At 36.5% G+C, this 19,592-nt stretch overlaps 1 protein-coding gene across 7 annotated transcripts in view; it reads left to right on the top strand.

Moving 5' to 3' along the window:
• The window catches only part of Atp11c (ATPase phospholipid transporting 11C), a 168,001-nt gene that overhangs the window by 78,413 nt on the left and 69,996 nt on the right, over positions 1-19,592 (top strand). For all 7 annotated transcript variants that reach the window (XM_032890479.1, XM_032890478.1, XM_032890482.1 and 4 more), the window contains 4 exons: positions 5,577-5,666; positions 7,795-7,875; positions 11,373-11,480; positions 18,988-19,116. In XM_032890479.1, coding sequence (XP_032746370.1) covers positions 5,577-5,666; positions 7,795-7,875; positions 11,373-11,480; positions 18,988-19,116 — 408 coding nt within the window. The remainder of the gene's footprint in view (positions 1-5,576; positions 5,667-7,794; positions 7,876-11,372; positions 11,481-18,987; positions 19,117-19,592) is intronic.

Below are 19,592 nucleotides of genomic sequence, written 5' to 3'. Positions count from 1 at the left end.
GACCTTAAATTTTATTTACTTATAGAATTAATGACCCTTTCGTTTCAGGAACACAAACACTTCCTTGGGAGAAAATGAAACCTTTCTAATCTAAAGTAAAGCACTCCACAGGGACTTTGGGTTATCACCATAATTTTCTAGCTGGCAGAAAATTGGAAATTCCCTTCCTTAATAAAAGGAGCATTAATTACACACTGTTACTGTTCTTAGTTTCTTAAGTTCTTTAGTTTCTTTTATAAATTCTGAGCTCCAGTGTCTCTTGAGTAAAATAAGAATTAGTGTGTTATACATAGCTCTTTTCTAACATTAAACTTATGTCTTGGATCAGAGTTTTAGGTCTAAAATTACACTATCATTTTCCTTTATTTCAAAAATGAATTGAGGTCTGTAAAATGGTTCAGTGGGTAAAGGCACTTGCCACCAAACCTGATGGCCTGGGTTCCTAGATGGATTAAAGTGAGTATTGGCTCTCAGAAGTTGTTCCCTGACCTCCACATGTATATTATGGCACAGACAATAAACACGTACAACAAACAAATAAATGATAAAAACCAAAGTCATTAATGGCAGAATTTATTAAAACTGAGAGGAATTCTTTCAGTTTTGTCTAACTCACTAAAAATAACCTTTAAATTTTACTAAGTTTTAATTCAGTTTTAGTCAGTGACTTTTTTTTTTTTTTTTTGGAGATTAGAATTTACATTAGATTGAACAGTGTGAGAAATAAAGGGTTGGGGATTTAGCTCACTGGTAGAGCGCTGGCCTCCCTGGGTTCAGTCCTCAGCTCCGGGAAAAAAAAAAGAAAAAAAGAAAAAGAAAAGTTCTATAATGAAGGTAGACTGCGATGCTCCAAATACCACTTAATGTCTACCTAAGAGAGTTGATAGGACCTTGAAGACAGTACTTTAGCCAAGTGAGCAGTTACCAATATAGAAGTTACTGATAATTAATCTTACTGTTTTATTCTATTGCATCCAGATGATTCTAGTAGATAGGGAAGGTTGTGTTCTTTGTGTAGTTCAGTTTACTGGTAACTTTATCAGTTACTTTTTAAATAGTATTTCATTTTTTACCTGTGTCCCCGCCCCCCCTTTTTTTTTATTTTTCACAAGGTTTTGTTAATTCTCTCCCATGTTGGCTTGCCTATGTAGTCTTGGCTGTCCTTGAGCTCCTGGCAATCCTCCTATCTCATCTTCCTGAGTGGTAAGATTACAGACATGTGCTGCTACACCAACTTTGTTTACCTTTTGCTTGTGCTGTGCAAAAATATTAGAGCTTTATCCTCCCCATGAGTGTTTTTAATGCTAAGTGAGAAACTTGGTGGACTCAACACAAAAACAGCCTTTTCCACTCCTCTCTCTGCTGTTTGGGATAAAACATAAAGCACACACAGGCTAGATAAGCACTCACTGACCCATAACAGATCCTTGGGCACAAATCAAATAGAGCTCAAGCCTTCAGCTGCTTCCTTCATTCCCATCAACTTACCTATGCTATGTATTGGGAGATTTATTTCATAGTTAGGAAATTTGCTTTTATTTTTAGATGGTAGATGTGTGAGGCAGTAACAACTTTTCATATAATATCAGTTTTAGAAGCTGTGTGTGGGGGGGGTACCAATTATTTAACTCACTACAAAATAAGTGAAAATCCTCTATAAAATACTTGCAATGCTAGTATTTTGTGTAGAAACATTTTAAAACATTTTTAAATTTTTTTTCATTTTTAAATTTTTGGACTGGTTTTAACTTTGGTTCCATATTAAATTAGTTAAAATAGTTTAAGGAGAAAGAGCTCATCAAGTAAGAGCATTTGCTTGTCATAGCACCCACATGAAGGCTCAAAACTGTCTGGAATTCCACTCTTAAGGGTTTCCAATGCCTCTTAGCCTCCACAGGCACCATGCATATATATATAGATGTACACTCAGGCAAAATACATGCTTGCCTATCTATCTATCTATCTATCTATCTATCTATCTATCTATCTATCTATCTATCTATCTATATTACAAATAAATTATTTTTAAATAGCATAAGGATCTTTTTGGCCAGAACTTAGGACAGAAAATCCATTTTATCACTATATTTAAAACAACTACTATATGCACTTTCTTCCTGTGATTGGAATTGTTTTTGTTTTTGTAGCAGCAGGCCAAATCTCAGAGTCCAGTTTTTAGATAAGCAAGAGAACTTTAATAACTTCAAGTATATGTCTACAGTTCCATGTTGCTTCTAATAAGAAAACTCTTTGGAAATGTTTTTCTTTCAGTAGCATGATTTTATTTGTCTGTCTGTCTGTCTGTCTGTCTGTATAGGAATGCTCTGTCTTCACATACACCCAAAAGATGGAATCACATCCCACTATAGATGGTTGTGAGCCACCATGTGGTTGCCAAGAATTGAACTCAGGACCCCTGGAGGAGCAGCCAGGAATACTATTAACTGTTGAACAGTTTCTCCTGCCCAAAAATGTTTCTCTTAATCTGTGTTAATATTGGTTTTTAGTTTATAGAATAGATTATTGTATCTTAATTTACTTTCTTTTTCCTTTACTTACTCATTTCACATCCTACTCACTTCAGTGATTTAAATGGCCAGTGCACAAATATTACTCTTTTTTTAATGTATTTAGAGGTCTCAGTGGTGACTTAACATCTGTGGTTCTAGGACTCGGCAGACCCTGAGTGTGAGATTAGCCTTAGTGGTAGTTTTAGACCCTTCTCAAAACAAACATCCTCAAGTTTCTCACCAAATGCCATGTCAAGCACTTATGGAAAGGGAAGTTATGACACCCTGAGGTCTTAGTTTGGGTCTTTGTGGAGAGAAAAACGGTAGTTTCCAATGAAGGGGCTAATGAAAGCCCTTAAGGAAAACGTTTATCTGTACAGTGAAACAGGGCGTGGAATGGATGTGCTTCCGTGGTATAGATAGTGATATATTGTTGGAAAGACTTGATTTGAATCCTTAGTATTGAAAAACAACAGTAGTAACCTAAGAGGACTAGATCCAAAAAAGGAAAAGGTTCCCTTTGATCTGTTAATACTACCCATATTAAGGACTTCTAAGAAGGCTTAATGTTTATTTGTTCAGTTTTTTTTAAAGTGTAGTTTGAGAACAGAAGGTCAGTGTCCCAGAAGTTCAGCTGTTAGTTTGAGTTTATTGGAGTTTATCCTTCATTTATTTATTTACTTGAAATTGATGGGACAGTTAAATTCTGGTATCGGTTACCAAGTGACAATATCAATGGTTTAAATGCTTCTGTCTTTAAATCACGAGGCACTTTGAGAATACCATGAAAAACGTGTGGACTCTTTTCCCCAAAGTCGTACTTGTGCAATCAGCACTTTAAGGTTTTGGTTGCTTCGTTGTTGGTTGGTTGTTTGGCTGTTTGGTTTCTTTCTGGCAAAATCTGATTCTGTAGTACAGGAAGACCTGAAACTCATAGAGATCCTCCGGCCTCTGTCCCTTAGTGCTGGGCTTTAATGTGTTCCTGATGTTTCTGTATTTACTATTTTTTAAACAAATACTTATTTATTTTATTAATGAGCTCTGTCCCACCGTTCTGGTTCTCATTCTGGTACTTATTTTGAACCTTAGAAATAATCTTCAGTTGGCTATTATTGTTATCTTAGTTTGCTTTCCATTACTGTTATAAAACACCATGACCCAAGCAACTTGGGAAGGAAAGACTCTACCTTACAGTTTATCTGGGAATGGAAATCAATGCAGGAACCTGGAGGCGGGAACTGAAACCGCTGTAGGAATGCTGCTGACTGGCTTGTTCCTCCTGGCTTGCTAAATATGCTTGCTTGCTTATACTGGACCACCTGCTCTGGGATGGCACAGCCTGTAGGCCTGGTTAAAGTTCAGTCTGATGAGGGCATTTTCTTAATTGAGGTTCTTGCTTGTCAGTCAGGTGACTCTGTCTTGTGTCAAATTGACAAAGAACAACTACAACAACAAAGAAAACCGAAACAACAACAACAACAACAACAACAACAACAACAAAAAGCCTGTCCAGCACAATTATGCTATAGTTATCCATTTGTCTTCTTTCTCTTTAGATTCTCTGAATCTTGAAAGCTCCTAAGCCTTGTTTAAAGGAGGTGTTGTGGCCAACAAGATATCTTAGGTTGTAAAGGGGCTTGCTGTGTAAGTCTGGCAACCCAAATTTGATGCCTGGAACCCACATAAGGGTTTACAAGAAGAAATATGATGCCTCAAAATTATCTGCTGACCTCCACATGCACACCATAGTGCATTCACCCCCCCCACACCAGCTACAAAATAAACACATAAAATTGTTTAATATAAATTTAAAATTTTTAAAGCTATTAACAGTAAGTTTCCATATACCTTGACACGCTCTAAGACTTTTGCTTTCCAGCAGCTATATCTGGGAATATATTCTCATGACATGCAAATGATTAGAAACTTCCCAAGTATAAATTCAGACATTTGCCTTAAAAGGATGTCTTTTTTAAATTCCAGTTTCAAGTCTTCTGTATTATAATATGTCCTACTTCTGTTATTTTTTAAATGACCCAGTCCTCGAGCTTAAGGCGTTAATAAGAAAGTACATGGTATGCACTCATATTGTATATATGCATTTTCATATGTGCACATAGTCTCAGATGTACGTAAAGATAGGTGGTACTGATAGAGACCATGATCTGAACTTAAATTGTCTTGAAAAAGTAAAATTTGACCTTCGATCAGAAAGATGAGCTATTCACCAAAGTGGAAAAGCAAGGACCTAGGATAACAAGTTCACATGGTTTTTCTTCTACTGGAAGTGGCAACTGTTTTACTCATGTTGCTTAGGGTTTGGCCTCATAGTCTTTGGTGAATCGCTTACTTTTAACAGGGGCTTAGGGGCCTGGAGAGATGGCTCAGTGGTTAAGAGCACTGACTGTTCTTTCAAAGATCCTGAGCTCAATTCCCAGCAACCACATGGTGGCTCACAACCATCTGTAATGGGAACTGATGTCCTCCTCTGGTGTGTCTGAAGACAGTGACAGTGTACTTACTTATATATAATAAATAAATAAATCTTTAAACAGCGGGCTTCCAACTCTGCAAAGAAAAGTTTTACCAAATCAGGTTGAGAGATTAAAACATTTGCATAAAGTTTTACAAAGTTGGAGAGAGAAAATGATTGGGACTCTTTAATGGTAAACAAAAGTCGTACAGTGTTTTCAGAAAAAGACTAATATTTAATGATTTTTGTCTAATAATGAATGCTATAAGTATATGTCCTATGATATGAGAGCATATAGCAAGGAATCTGTTTTACATTGGGCTGGAAAATTAAAATGTAGGACTAAGATGCCCAATGAAATTCTCAATGAAGCTTCATTTCTGAAAAAAAAATATATCACTAAATATATATATGTAAATTATATGTAATATAATGCATATATGAAATATATATAGATAATAAATATATAAATATATGCCAATGTCATGCGTGCGTTTTCAATTTTTGGATATACTAAATACCACTTTATGGTACTAAGATTTTTTTTAAGTTTCTTTTTTAATAATGATTTTTGATTCTTATCTCTTTTATAGTATACACTTTGGAATTTCCTACCAAAGAATTTGTTTGAACAGTTTAGAAGAATTGCAAATTTTTATTTTCTCATCATTTTCCTTGTACAGGTAAGAACTCCATGAACTGCTACTTTAACATGGAGAAATTTGGTTCTTTCAAACAGTTTAAAATCTTAAATTGTTGATTATTATTTTTAAGTAGAAATACAATTGCACTTCAAAAGGTGTGTGATGTTATAGTTTTCTAATGTATTTTAAAACTTGTTGAGGTTTTGTTTTATTGTTACTTTAATTTTTTGCAGATTTAATATCTGGCCTTAGAGTATACCTTGCATAACAACTTAATGATTTATCATATATCAAAATTGAAAATAGTTTAAACTAAGAGTTTTCTTATGTTAAACAGTTTTAGTTTATGTAGACACATTACTTTTTCCTGATTCCTCCTGTCTCTGTGCCTCCTTCACCTACTTCCTTGAAAGTTGAAAGCTCAGTAACTCTATCTCCTCAGTGTTCCTTCTACTGTTTCAGATTTTAAATTTTGGTCATTTTCAATCATATCCTACATTTTGAACTGCATAGGTTTTAAATTTTTTCATTCATTCAGAAGGAGTAACTTTAATGGTACCCCTCATCTTTTTAAATGAAGCAGAAAAATACCTATGAAATTGCACAAATGCTTTGTTAACGTTGAATGCTTTCATTTGAATACTCTGAGACTTTGACTCAATGGCATGATAATTTAATTTATGCTTTTGATTCTTATCTCTTTTACAGTATACACTTTGGAATTTCCTCCCATAGAATTTAGGAAAGAGTCAATTTCAGTAGTAAATGAAGTATTTAGGAATGAACTCTTAAGTCCATGGTCAGATGTCTTAGAAACATAAACTACACACATATAAACAGACACAAATTCTGTTTGGATGTGTAATTCAATTTATTAAACATTATACTTAATTAAATTCATTTGAACAAATATATAATGACTGCCTACTGTATATTGTGCACTAGTCCCCAAAACAAAATATGATCAAAATACTGTCTTCCTTTACACTTAAGGAAATTAAAAAGTTGTGAAAAGAGTCATATTTTCACTTAATTTAATGTAGTAAAAGCCATTAAAGATTCAGCAAACTACTAAAACTATTCCATGAAAGTAAAAATAATTTTTAACTCAAGAAGAGCTTAAAGGAGCTTCAAAAGTACAGGAAGAGGTTTCTGTGGCAGAGATGGCTATGCAAGTATTTCAGCGATAGAGAGGAGGTTGCATAAAGGCCATGTAAAAGCTATATGTATATTCTCATTTGTGTCAGGGTAGCCTGGCTGGGAGGTGGAGGCGCTAGTGTAATGTAAAGGCAGATTGTGACAAAAATCCCACCCCCAAATCTAGTTCTCCTTTCATATTTCTTGTTTTGGTGAAACAGCATTCACCCAAGCATGCTAACTACACACTTGCAAGGCATCTGCTATCCATAATTTTAGTTTTCTTCCTGAATATCTTCCGTACGTCTTTCGCTTGGATCAGGGCAGTACTCTCCCAAGTAGACTCCTGGCCTCCATCTTTACTCCTTTTCAGTCTGTCCTTCATAAAGCATTGAGAATAAATTTCCATGTTACCATTCCCTGTGTAAAATCTGCGAAGTTTCCCACTGTGGAATGAATAGTCAACAGCCAACAGCTTTCTCTGTGTGGTTTGACTCATGTCTGCCTCTCCAGGATATCTCACACCACACTTTTTTGACACTATTTTTCTTTATTTCCTTGAACACCTGTCATTTTCCCTTCTAGAAGAGAAACTGTGTATATTGTTCATTGTACCTGGAGAAGTTCCTTTGAGCTAGTTCACTCCTAATTGCCCCATAGATCTTAGCATCTGTATGTTAGTTTTAATGTCTTTATTTTTCTTGTAAGCTTTTAGCTATGGGAAGGCAAGGGCTTCTTTCCAGCTTGAACAGCCAAGATCTCTAGAGGCTGGATGGTAACAGGACAGGGGATTGCAGAATGCTTCTCAGGTATTAGCTGGTAAATCAACGTGGACACTGCTGAAAATGGGATCATCTAAGCTGGGGTAAAAGCTAGTGCTGAAGTTTCTTAAACTAACTGTTATATAGATTTATTTTATTATAATTAAAATTAACTAGTGGGATGCATTTTATCTAAAATATTTGCAACATGTAAGTGCTAAGCATGACTTAATAGATAACTTTATTTTCAACTTAATTTCTCTACCTAGGTCACAGTAGACACACCAACCAGCCCAGTTACCAGTGGACTTCCACTTTTCTTCGTTATAACTGTTACAGCAATCAAGCAGGTAAATTTCTCACATAAACTATGCCTGTCCCTTAATGAAAGCTAGTTTAAATTTTCTTGTAAATATTCTTTTTCATATTTATATACTATGAACAATACTTTTGATGGTTTTAGTTTACATTTGGTTCCTGTTGAAAACCTATTAAATTAAGCTGATAATAACATCTTTATTTATTCTTTTCCGTGTGTGTGTGTGTGTGTGTGTGTGTGTGTGTGTGTGTGTGTGTGTGTGTAATATAAGCATAATAGAAAAGACAAGTAGAAAGTTCAGCTCAGTAGAGAAACAGGAAGTGGGTTTTTACTGTTCATTATTTATTCTAATGTAATATGTCTTAAAATTCCCCACTCTAATGAATTTTAATTGTTACTGCCTATTGCACAGAACTTAAAAACACAAATACTTGGGGTAGAGAGGTGGCTCAGCTATTAAGAGTACTGACTGCTCTTCTCAGGGTTCAATTCTCAGCACTTACATGGTAGCTCAAAACTGTTTATAAGTCTAGTTCCAGAGGATCTGGCACTCTCACAGAGACCTATATGCAAACAGATGGGTGGGGAGGGGGTAGGTGGAGAGAGAGAGAGAGAGAGAGAGAGAGAGAGAGAGAGAGAGAGAGAGAGAGAGATTGATTGATTGATTTAGGTGAGCTGTCCTTGAGAGCAAGAATGCAGGAGAGTTGGCCCTCTACTTTTCTGTCATGAGGTGGCATGGCTTTAGGGGCGAGGCCTCTCCACCTCCCCACCTCTGGTAGTCTCCCCGAGGCCATGAAAGTGAGAGCTTGCCTGGCCCCCGCGAAGGCTGCAGCATTTGGGAGAGTAGGCCCCAAACCCTGACTAGGCAGCACATTGGAGCTGGCTCTGGAGGAGTGCATACCCGTGAGCCAGCTCCTGAGGGCATGAGAGCAGGAGAGCTCACCCTGACTCTTACAGGTGACAGCATTGGGTGCCCTATGTGGAGCAGTGCTGGAATGCTGCCCTAGTGGTGTGGATAACCGAGAGCTGGTGCACTGACCATCTCAGCTACCTCCCAGGTCCAGGTCCAAAGCACTGAGTTGGCCTACCCCTAAATCTATATCATCTACAAACATTTGAGATGTGTGAAAGGACCGGTACTGCTGATTCAAAGCCTCAGTAAATCCATGACACAGGGCAACCACAGGATAACCAAAAGGAATTCCAATGAGGATCCAATATTGATAGTTTCTCAGAAGGCAGAGATCTCGAAACAGACCAATGACTCATTGGAATGAACATTTGCAAGTAAAGACATGTAGACAGAGGGATAGACTGGGGGACACATTGTAAGATACTACAGTTTTCACAATGAGATGTCTTCTATGCTTTGGTTTTTGGGGTGTGTGTCAGGGGGTTGTGTTTATTTTGGGGAGAGGTTGTAAGGGCAAAGGATAGATATGAGGGTACAGGAAGAATACTGGAACTGGGGTACATGATGTGAAACTCATAAGGAATAAATAAAAAAATTTTAAAAGAACACAAATAACTTGAACTTATCACTATTACTGTTGAGCAGGGTGTTAGGTAGGGAAGACTCTCTCTTGTCAGAGTTGGTAAACTCCCACAGATTATGTTGTGATTGTCTTTGAAGTATTTTGAGTATTATGTGTGTTAATACCCTTAAAAATACCCAAGTAAAGTTAAAATTTTCAATAGAAAACCTTAAGTGAGGGGTGTGTGAGACAGACCATAGGATCTGCTTCTTTGCAAAAACATTTTTAGGTTGTACCTCAAGACACTTGAAAATTGAAGGAATAAGATTACCTTTCCAAGAAGCCCTTGGTCCTGTGAAGGCTCGTTTCCCCAGTGTAGGAAAATGCCAGGGTGCTGAGGTGGGAGTGGGAGCATCTTCGTAGAATTAGGGGAAAAGAGGGAGCATGGGGTGGGGGCGGAGGAAGGGGATAACATTTGAAATGTAAATACATAAAATATCCAATGAAAATATCTGTTATAAATAAATAAGTAAATAAATAAATAATTTTTTAAAAGATTACCTTTCTTTCTGGGGTTTTCTGATCCTTTCTCTTGCCTACTAGGAATTTTACAATATTTTATCATATATTTCATTGCTAAATAAAGACTTGGAATGTTCTTTCCCTTTGGTTAGAGAGAATATTTTCCTTACTATAATTAATTTTTAGTTCCAAGAATAGAATGGCTTTTAAAGGGCTTTACTGATTCATTTTACTCCCAATACTAGATAATATTATCTTTCCTTTCTTCTTCAGCATCAGGGAATGTACCCTATAAAATGCCTAGTATTATCATGAAGAGGGACAGAGTAAGAATGAGGAGATAAAAGGGAGAGGGAGAAAATGTGAGCAAGAGATTGTTTTCAAGCATATATTTGAAAAGGCACTACAATGAGGGGAAAAACATTGCATATAAAAAGGAGGTCATGAGGGTTGGGGATTTGGCTCAGTGGTAGAGCGCTTGCCTAGCAAGCACAAGGTCCTGGGTTCAGTCCCCAGCGCCGGAAAAAAAAACAAAAAAAAAACAAAAAGGAGGTAATGTTCAAATGAACATCCTGTTTCCTTAGCTTTTTTAGCTTAAATCTATTCCACATGAGAAGCCCAAAGAAAAAATGAATCATTAAATCTCTATGGTTATATTTTTAATTCTAAAAACAAACACCAATTTCTATTTCCTTTAATCAAGTTAGTGGAGAATGTTAATTGTTTTCTCTGTAATATGTAAATTCTCTGGCAAAACATTTTCAAATTTTCCTACATTCTGCATGAGAAGAATTACATTTCTAAGTGATTGGATTTATCAGAAAATAAAAAGTCAGAACATTTATTTTTCAAATTAAAAGAAAGAGCTGGGGGTTGGGGGTTTAGCTCAGTGGTAGAGCGCTTGCCTAGCAAGTGCAAGGCCCTGGGTTTGGTCCTCAGCTCCGAAAAAAAAAAAAGAAAAAAGCAAAAGAAAAAGAGCTGCTGGAGAGATGACTCAGTGGCTAATAGCATTGACTGGTCTTGTAAAGGACCTCGTTCTGTTCCCTGTACCCACGTGGTGGCTCACAACCATCTGTAAATCCAGTTCCAGGAGATTGGACACTCTTTTCTTACCTCCCCAGGCACTGCACCAATATGGTCTACAGGTATTCATGAAGGCAAAATACCAATGCATTAAATAAAAATGAATAAACTTTTAAGAAAGTAGACATAATTATAATGTTAATGTTTAATAATAATATGTTTAATTTTTCATATACATATATATGTATATGACGAAACAGGCATTCATTAGAGCACTGCATGAATAAATTGTAGATTTTCACAATGAAGAATGTTAAGGCTCTGATGCCTGTGTTATCTGTAATATATACCTGAAGAATTAAGGAACTTTATAATATAAACTATTTGCCTAGGAAATATGTTTACAAAGTATGCCTTAAATTTTCTAATAATATGTGCATCATTGTATCTGTAGCAATTCTGTGTTGAAATTAACAATATAAAGTTATAATTAATTTTATCATTACAGGGATATGAAGATTGGCTTAGACACAGAGCTGATAATGAAGTTAACAAAAGTACTGTTTATATTATTGAAAATGCACAACGAGTAAGAAAAGAAAGCGAAAAAATCAAGGTACTACTTTACAAGTTCACTCTTTTTTAGAACTATTCTTCCTGTTGGGGGGATGTCGGTGGTGGGTGTGTGGGGGACTGTTTCTGTGTGTGTGTGTGTGATGGCATATGTGTAGTTCAGAAGACAACTTTCTGGAGTCAGTTTTCTCCTTCTGACATGAATTCTGTGGTACAGAATCAAGACATCTTGCTGGCCCCCGGCCTCAGGATAATTGCAGTAAGTCCTGCATAGTAAAAATGTACGCTTAAAACTATACAAATTAGCGTGGTAGTGGCTCATGCCTTTAATCCCAGCACATGGGAGGCAAGGGAATTTTTGTGAGTTTGGTCTATAAAATGAGTTCTAGGATATCCAAAGCTTCACAGAGAAATCCTGTGTCAACTCTGCCCCTCCACAAAAGAAAGGAGTTATACAAATCAGTATCATTTATTTACGTTTGCAATGTTATATAGCCACCAGAAAAGAAAACGACATACTCATTGTACATTTCTTCAACCCAAACCCTATGAACATGAACCTTTCATTCTCAATGAACTTACAGTTTTAATATTTTACATGAACTTAATAATACAGTGCACAAATTGTTTTTGTCATCTTTCAGAATATTTTAAAACTATTTGTGTTATAGTATGTGTCAATAATTCATTCCTTTTGATGGGTAGATTATAATATATTCTATATGTCTACCACTTTTTTATTTACTAGGTGATGTTTCATTTTTTTCATTTTATGTTTATGGAATGTTTATTTACTTTTTATTGGATATTTTTTATTTACATTTCAAATGTTATCCCCTTTCTCGATTTCCAGTCTCTAAATCCCCTATCCCATCCCTTCTCCCCCTTCTTCTATGAGGGTGTACTCCCACCCACCCCTTCCCACCTCCCTGCCCTAACATTCCCCTACACTGGGGAGGGGTGGTCCAGCCTTCACAGTGGGCTTCTCCTCCCATTAATGCCCAACAAGGCCATCCTTTGCTACATATGCAGCTGGAGCCATGGGTCTGTCCAGCTGAACTCTTTGGATGGTGGTTTAGTCCCTGGGAGCTCTGGTTGGTTGGTATTGTTGTTCTTATGGGGTTAGAAGCCACTTCAGCTCCTTCAGTCCTTTCTCTAACTCCTTCAATAGGGACCCTGTTCTTAGTTCAATGGTTGGCTGCTAGCATTCACCTCTGTATTTGTCATGCTCTGGCAGAGCCTCTCAGGAGACAGCTATATCAGGCTCCTGTCAGCATACACTTCTTGGCATCAGCAATGTTGTCTGGGTTTGGTGGCTATATATATATGGGCTGTATCTCCAGGTGGGGCAGTCTCTGAATGGCCTTTCCTTCAGTCTCTGCTTCAAACTTTGTCTCCGTATCTCCTCCTATGAATATTTTTATTCCCCCCTTCTAAGAAGAACTGAAGCGTTTGCACTTTGGTTATCCTTCCTCTTGAGCTTCATGTTGTCTGTGGATTATATCTTGGATAATCCAATATTTTGGGCTAATATCCACTTATCAATGAGTGCATTCCATGTGTGTTTTTCTGTGATTGGGTTACCTCACTCAGGATGATATTTTCCAGTTCCATCCATTTGCCTATGAATTTCATAAAGTCATTGTTTTTCATAGCTGAGTAGTACGCCTTTGTGTAGATGTACGACATTTTCTGTATTCATTCCTCTGTTGAGGGACATCTGGATTATTTCCAGCTTCTGGCTATTATAAATAAGGCTGCTATGAGCATAGTGGAGCATGTGTCCTTTTTATATGTTGGAGTATCTTTTCGGTATATGCCCAGGAGTGGTAAAGCTGGGTCCTCAGGTATTACTATGTCCGGTTTTCTGAGGAACCACCAGACTGATTTCCAGAGTGGTTGTACCAGTCTGCAATCCCACCAACAATGGAGGAGTGTTCCTCTTTCTCCACATCCTTGCCAGCATCTGCTGTCACCTGAGTTTTTTATCTTAGCCTTTCTATTGTTTTGATTTGCATTTCTCTGATGACTAAAGATGTTGAACAATTCTTTAGGTGCTTTTCAGCCATTTGATATTCCTCAGTTGAGAAATCTCTGTTTAGCTCTGTACCCCATTTATTAATTGGATTATTTGATTCTCTGGATTCTAACCTCTTGAGTTCTTTGTATATATTCGATATTAGCCCTCTATCAGGTATATGATTGGTAAAGATCTTTTTCCCGATCTGTAGGTTGCTGTTTTGCCCTAATGACAGTGTCATTTGCTTACAGAAACTTTTCAGTCTTTGAGGCCCCATTCATCAATTGTTGCTATTAGAGCTTGAGCCAGTGGTGTACTGTCCAGCAAATTGTATTCTGTACCAATGGATTCAAGGTTCTTTCCAACTTTCTCTTCTCTCATATGTAGTCTATCTGATTTTATGTTGAAGTCCTTGATACACTTGAACTTGAATTTTGTATAGAGTGATAAATATGGATCTATTTTCATCTTTCTACATGTAGACACCCAGTTTGACCAGCACTGCTTGTTGAAGATACTTTTTTTTTTCATTGTATTCTTTTTGGCTTCTTTATTAAAAATCAAGTGTACATAGTTGTATGGATTTATTTCTGAGTATTTGATTTGATTCTCCTGATAAGTATGTTTGTTTCTTTAAGAATACCATACAGTTTTTATCACTATTGCTCTATATAGTTTGAGGTGAAGGATGGTGATTCCACCTGAGCTTCTTTTATTTTTCATGATTGTTTTGACTTTCTTGTTTTTTTGTTTTTCCAAATGAAGTGGAGAATTGCTTTTTCAAGGTCTTTAAAAAATTGTGTTAGCATTTTGATAGCATTGTATCTGTAGATTGCTTTTGGTAATATGTCCATTTTCACTATGCTAATGCTACCTATCAATGAGCATGGATAAAATTTTTTTCTGATATCTTCTTCAATTTCTTTCTTCAAAAACTTGATGTTAACTTGTTGATGTTCTTGTCATACAGATCTTTCACTGCTTGATTAGAGTTAGAACAAGATGTTTTATTTATATTATTCGTGGCTATTGTATAGGCTTTTGTTTCCCTAATTTCTTTCTTGGTTTATCATTTGTGTAAAGGAGGGCTACTGATTTCTTAGAGTTAATTTTGTATCCAGCCACATCGCTGAAGCTGCTTCTCAGCTGGTAGCATTTTGTGAGTCACTTATGCATACTATCATATCATCTGGAAATACCAATGCTTTGACTTGTTCCTTTTCACTGTGTATTCTCTTGATCTCCTTTTATTGTCTTATTGCTCTAGCTAGAACTTCAAGTATTGCACTGAATAGATAGGAAAGAGCGGACAGCCCAGTCTTTTTTCTGATTTTAGTGGGATTGATTTGTAGTATTTTCCATTTAATTTGATGTTGGCTAGTGGCTTGCCTTACATCGTTTTTATTATGTTTAGGTATATGCCTTGAATCCTTGATCTCTCCAAGAATTTTAACATGAAGGAGTGTTCGATTTTGTCAAAGGTTTTTTTCAGTATCTAGTGAAATTATGATTTTTTCTTTCAGTTTGTTTATATATTGGATTATGTTAATGGATTTTCCTTTATTGAACCATGCTTGCATCCCTGGGATGAAGCCTCCTACTTGATCATGGTGAATGTTGTTTTTGATGTTTTCTTGGATTTTGTTTGTGAGAATTGTACTGAGTGATTTTGCAGTAAGGTTCATAAGCTAAATTGGTCTGAGACTCTGTTGAGTCTTTGTATGGTTTAAGTATCAGGGTGACTATGGCCTTATAGAACGAATTAGGTCGCATCTCTTCTGTTTCTATTTCATGAAATAGTTTGAGGAGTATTGGTATTAGCTCTTCTGTGAAGGCCTGGTAGAATTCTGCCCTAAAGCAATCTGGCCCTAGGGCTTGCTGGTTTTTTGTTTTTGTTTTTTCTCGGAGAGATTTTTAATTACTGCTTCTATTTCGTTGGGAATTATAGTACTGTTTAATTAATTTACCTGCTCTTGATTTAACATTGTTAAGTGGTATCTATGTAGAAATTCATCCATTATCCTAATATTTTTTCCAGGTTTTTTTTTTTTTTTTGGAGTGTAAGCTTTTGTAGTAAGATCTGATGTTTTTTTTTTAATTTCCTCCATTTTTATTGTTGTGTCTTTCTTTTCATTTCTGATTTTGTTAATTTGGATACTATCTCTATGCCTTTTAGCTAGTTTGGCTAACAGCTTTTCAATTTTGTTTATTTTTCTCAGAGAAATAGCTCTTGGTTTTGTTGATTCTTTGTATTTCTTTTTCTTTGTTTCTAACTGGTTGATTTCAGTCCTGATTTTATTTCCTGCATTCTACTCCTCTTTGGTATGCTTGCTTCTTTTTTTCTACAGCTTTTTGATGTATGTTTAAACTGCTGGAATGAGAACTTTCTAATATCTTCAGGGAGGCACTCTTGAGGCTTACTTTGTGCCTGATTATGTGGTCAGTTTTGGAGAAGGATCCATGAGGTGCTGAGAAGAAGGTGTATTTTTTTTCTTTGTAGGTGAAAGGTTCGGCCGATAACTGTTGGACCCATTTGACTCATAAAATCTGTTCGTTTTTTGTTTGTTTGTTTGTTTCTGTTTATTTTCTGTTTGGATGACCTATTCATTGGTCAGAATGGGGTGTTGAAGTCCTCCCTATTATTGTGTGTAATTCAGTATGTTATTTGTGGGTACCCTTGCATTTGGGGCCTTGATGTTCATAATTGACACTTCCTAGGTGGAACTTTCCTATGGTGAGTATAAAGTTTCCTTCCCCGTGTCTTTTGATAACTTTTAATTGAGAGTCTATTTTATTGCATATTAGAATGCCTACTCTAGCTTGCTTCTTGCATTTCTTTGCTTGGAAACTTTTTTTTTTTACCACTTTACTCTGATGTAATGTCTATCTTTGTTTCTGAGCCATGTTTCTCATATGTAGCAGAATGATAGATTCTGCTTTCCCCTCTTTTCTGTTAGGCTGTGTCTTTTTATTGGTGAATTGAATCAATTGATGTTGATAGATATTAATGACCAATGATTATTAGCTCCTGTTACTTTTGTTGTTGAATGTGGTTCTCTTTCTCTCTCTCTCTCTCTCTCTGTCTGTGTGTGTGTGTGTGTGTGTGTGTGTGTGTGTGTGTGTGTGTGTGTGTGTGTCTTCTTTTGGTTTTGCTGTGAGATGATTAATTTCTTGTATTATCCTGGGTGCAGTTACCCTCCTTGTGTTGGAGGTTTCCTTGTAGTATCCTCTGTTGGACTGGATTAGTAGAAAGATATTGTTTAAATTTCATTTTGTCATGGAATATTTTGGCCTCTCCATCTACGGTGATTGAGAGTTTTCCTGGGTTTAATAGCCTGGATTGGAATCTGTGTTCTCTTAGGGTCTTCAAGACATCTGCCCAGGATCTTCTGGCTTTTAGAGTCTGTGTTTAGAAATCAGGTGTAGTGCTGGAGAGATGGCTCAGTGGTTAAGAGCACCCGACTACTCTTCCAGAGGTCCTGAGTTCAATTCCCAGCAACCACATGGTGGCTCACAACCATCTGTAAAGAGACCTGATGCACTGTTCTGGTGTATCTGAAGACAGCTACAGTGTACTTATATATAATAAATGAATAAATCAAAAAAAAAAAAGAAATCAGGTGTAATTCTGGTAGGTCCTGTTATATGTTACTTGGTCTTTTTCCCTTGCAGCTTTTCATATGTTCTTCATTTAGTGTTTCACTTATTATGTGGTGGGAAGAATTTTTTTCTGGTCTAATCTATTTAGTTTTCTGTAGGCTTCTTGTATGTTTATAGGGATCTCTTTCTTCAGTTTAGAAAAGGTTTCTATGATTTTGTAAAAGATTGTTTTCTGGAACTTTGAAGTGGGAATCTTCACCCTCTTCTACTCTTACCAGTCTTAGGTTTGGTCGTTTCATAGTGTCCCATATTTCCTTGATGTTTTAAGTTAGGAACTTCTTACATTTGACTTTTTCTTTGACCAATGTATCGATTTCTTCTATGGTATCTTCTCCATCTGAGATTTTCTCTTCCATCTCTTATATTCCATTAGAGATTCTTGTGTATGTAGTTCCTGTTCTCTTCCCTAGGCTTTTCATCTCCTGATTGCCTCCATTTGTGTTTTCTTTATTGCTTTTATTTCCATTTTTAGGTGTTGGACTGCTTTATAAATTTCCTTCACCTGTTTGATTTCATTTTCCTCATTTTCTTTAAGGTACTTATTTATTTCCTCTTTAAGCGCTTTTATCTGGTTGATTGTGTTTTACTGTATTTTTGAAGAGACTTATTTATATCCTCTTTAAAGTCCTTTATCCTCTTCATAAGATGAGATTGACGGTCAGTCTTGTTCTTCTGCTGTGTTACAGTATCCATGGCTTTTTACAGCAGGAAAGCTGGGTTATGATGGTGCCCTGTTACACTAGCTTTTTGCTAGTTGGTTGTTTCTAGTATTGGTTGTCCTGGCAGTCCTTGGGAATAGTAAGCCTCAGGAACTAGTTGTCCCAAATAGCTGAGGGCCTTTGGAGAGGCAAGAGAGCTGTGGGCTGGAGAAAGGCATGCTGATCCTCTATTGCAGGTTCAGGTATGGGCCAGATGGAAGATGGAATTCTGATAGAGCTAGGCAGAGGTCAAGGTTGCCAACTTGTGTTCTTGGTGGGTGGTGGGGCGGTTTGGGTGTGGGAGTCTCACCTGTGTATCCTGGGTTAGAGCAGGCCTCACTGAAGGCAAACAGAGCTCTAGGATGGGGAGGGAAGCGGAGTGCTGATCTAACATTACAGGTGAAGGTGTGGCACCAAAGGAATATGGAGCTCCAAAAGCGCAGGCACATTACTTAATGTTTTCTGGTATCATTTCAGACATACATCTTCTGCAGTCATTGTAATCATCTAAGACATTCTACTAAGGTCATATTATTTAGTCACAAAGCTGAGACATAAATCCCGACTTTGTTCTCTGCCTGATTAAATTGTTCAAGGTTTCTTCTCTCAAGGTTTTCCTCCTGTTGGCTTTAGGATTCTTGCTGATAAGTGATTATTATTGCTATATAAAGTGAGTCTTCTAAACAGATGAATTCTTGGAAAGCAGGCATATGCAAAAGTTCCCCACCCCCATATTTTCTTACCTATACACTATAGAAGGAACCTAGTAATCACAGCTGCAGACAAAATAATGCTAAAATATATGTGGTTCAAAGTGAAAATATGAGGGTTCTGGCCATGAAGTTCCTAACTTGAAACCTAAATGTTTTCTTGTTTTATTCTTGAAATTGCAATGGTAATTGTTTTATTATATGTCAGTGCCAGAAATATCAGAGAACACAGAACATGTGGATGTCAGAATATTTATTACATAAAAGCATACTAAGGCCTTATGAACTTAAAGAAGATTCTGAATACTTAATAATTGTTTCATCTCTTTGCATGTAGTCTAGGATGCTTATATATGCTCAAAGTCTCAAATCTATAAATGTCTATTAATAAAATTTTACCTTAAATACTAGGTATACTAAATGTTTTGCTTAGAGTTTAAAATATTTATTCTACTATTTTAGGTTGGTGATGTAGTAGAAGTACAGGCAGATGAAACCTTTCCCTGTGATCTTATTCTTCTGTCATCCTGCACAACTGATGGAACCTGTTATGTCACTACAGCCAGTCTCGATGGCGAATCCAATTGCAAGGTAATGGAGACTAAATCTGTTGAGCAGTTTATGTTCAGAATGGTTAATGAGACAGTACTGTTTAACTCATTTCATGTAAGGTTTGTATTTGTAGACAGCAATTATGAAATTATCTTAGCTTCTAAGTAAATGCGCAATTGGGAGAATAGGGCTGTGTTGTGGGGGGCCTGGAGGAACATCCATTTCCTACACAGGAACCGTCACAATTTTTGTAGCAACATTTCAGTTTAATAGTGATATAATTCAATTAACATTTTAGGCTTTTTTAAATGTTTTTGTTGTTGTACTTAGGACTGAACTTTTGGCTCACACATGCGCAGTAGAAATATCACTGAGGTACATCTAGACCTTTATAATTGAGCATACTTGGACGAAAACTACATAAGTACCAAAATGGCTTCAAGTATTACAAGTTTTTAATTGGTGTACTTTTATTTTTAAAAGATTGTACATTTTTTTTAAAAGATTGAGTCTGG

This window comes from Rattus rattus, chromosome X (genome assembly GCF_011064425.1).
Source record: "Rattus rattus isolate New Zealand chromosome X, Rrattus_CSIRO_v1, whole genome shotgun sequence".
Classification (NCBI taxonomy): Eukaryota; Metazoa; Chordata; class Mammalia; order Rodentia; family Muridae; genus Rattus; species Rattus rattus.
The sequence above is the reverse complement of the archived record's forward strand: the minus strand, read 5'-3'. Positions and strand labels throughout refer to the sequence as shown.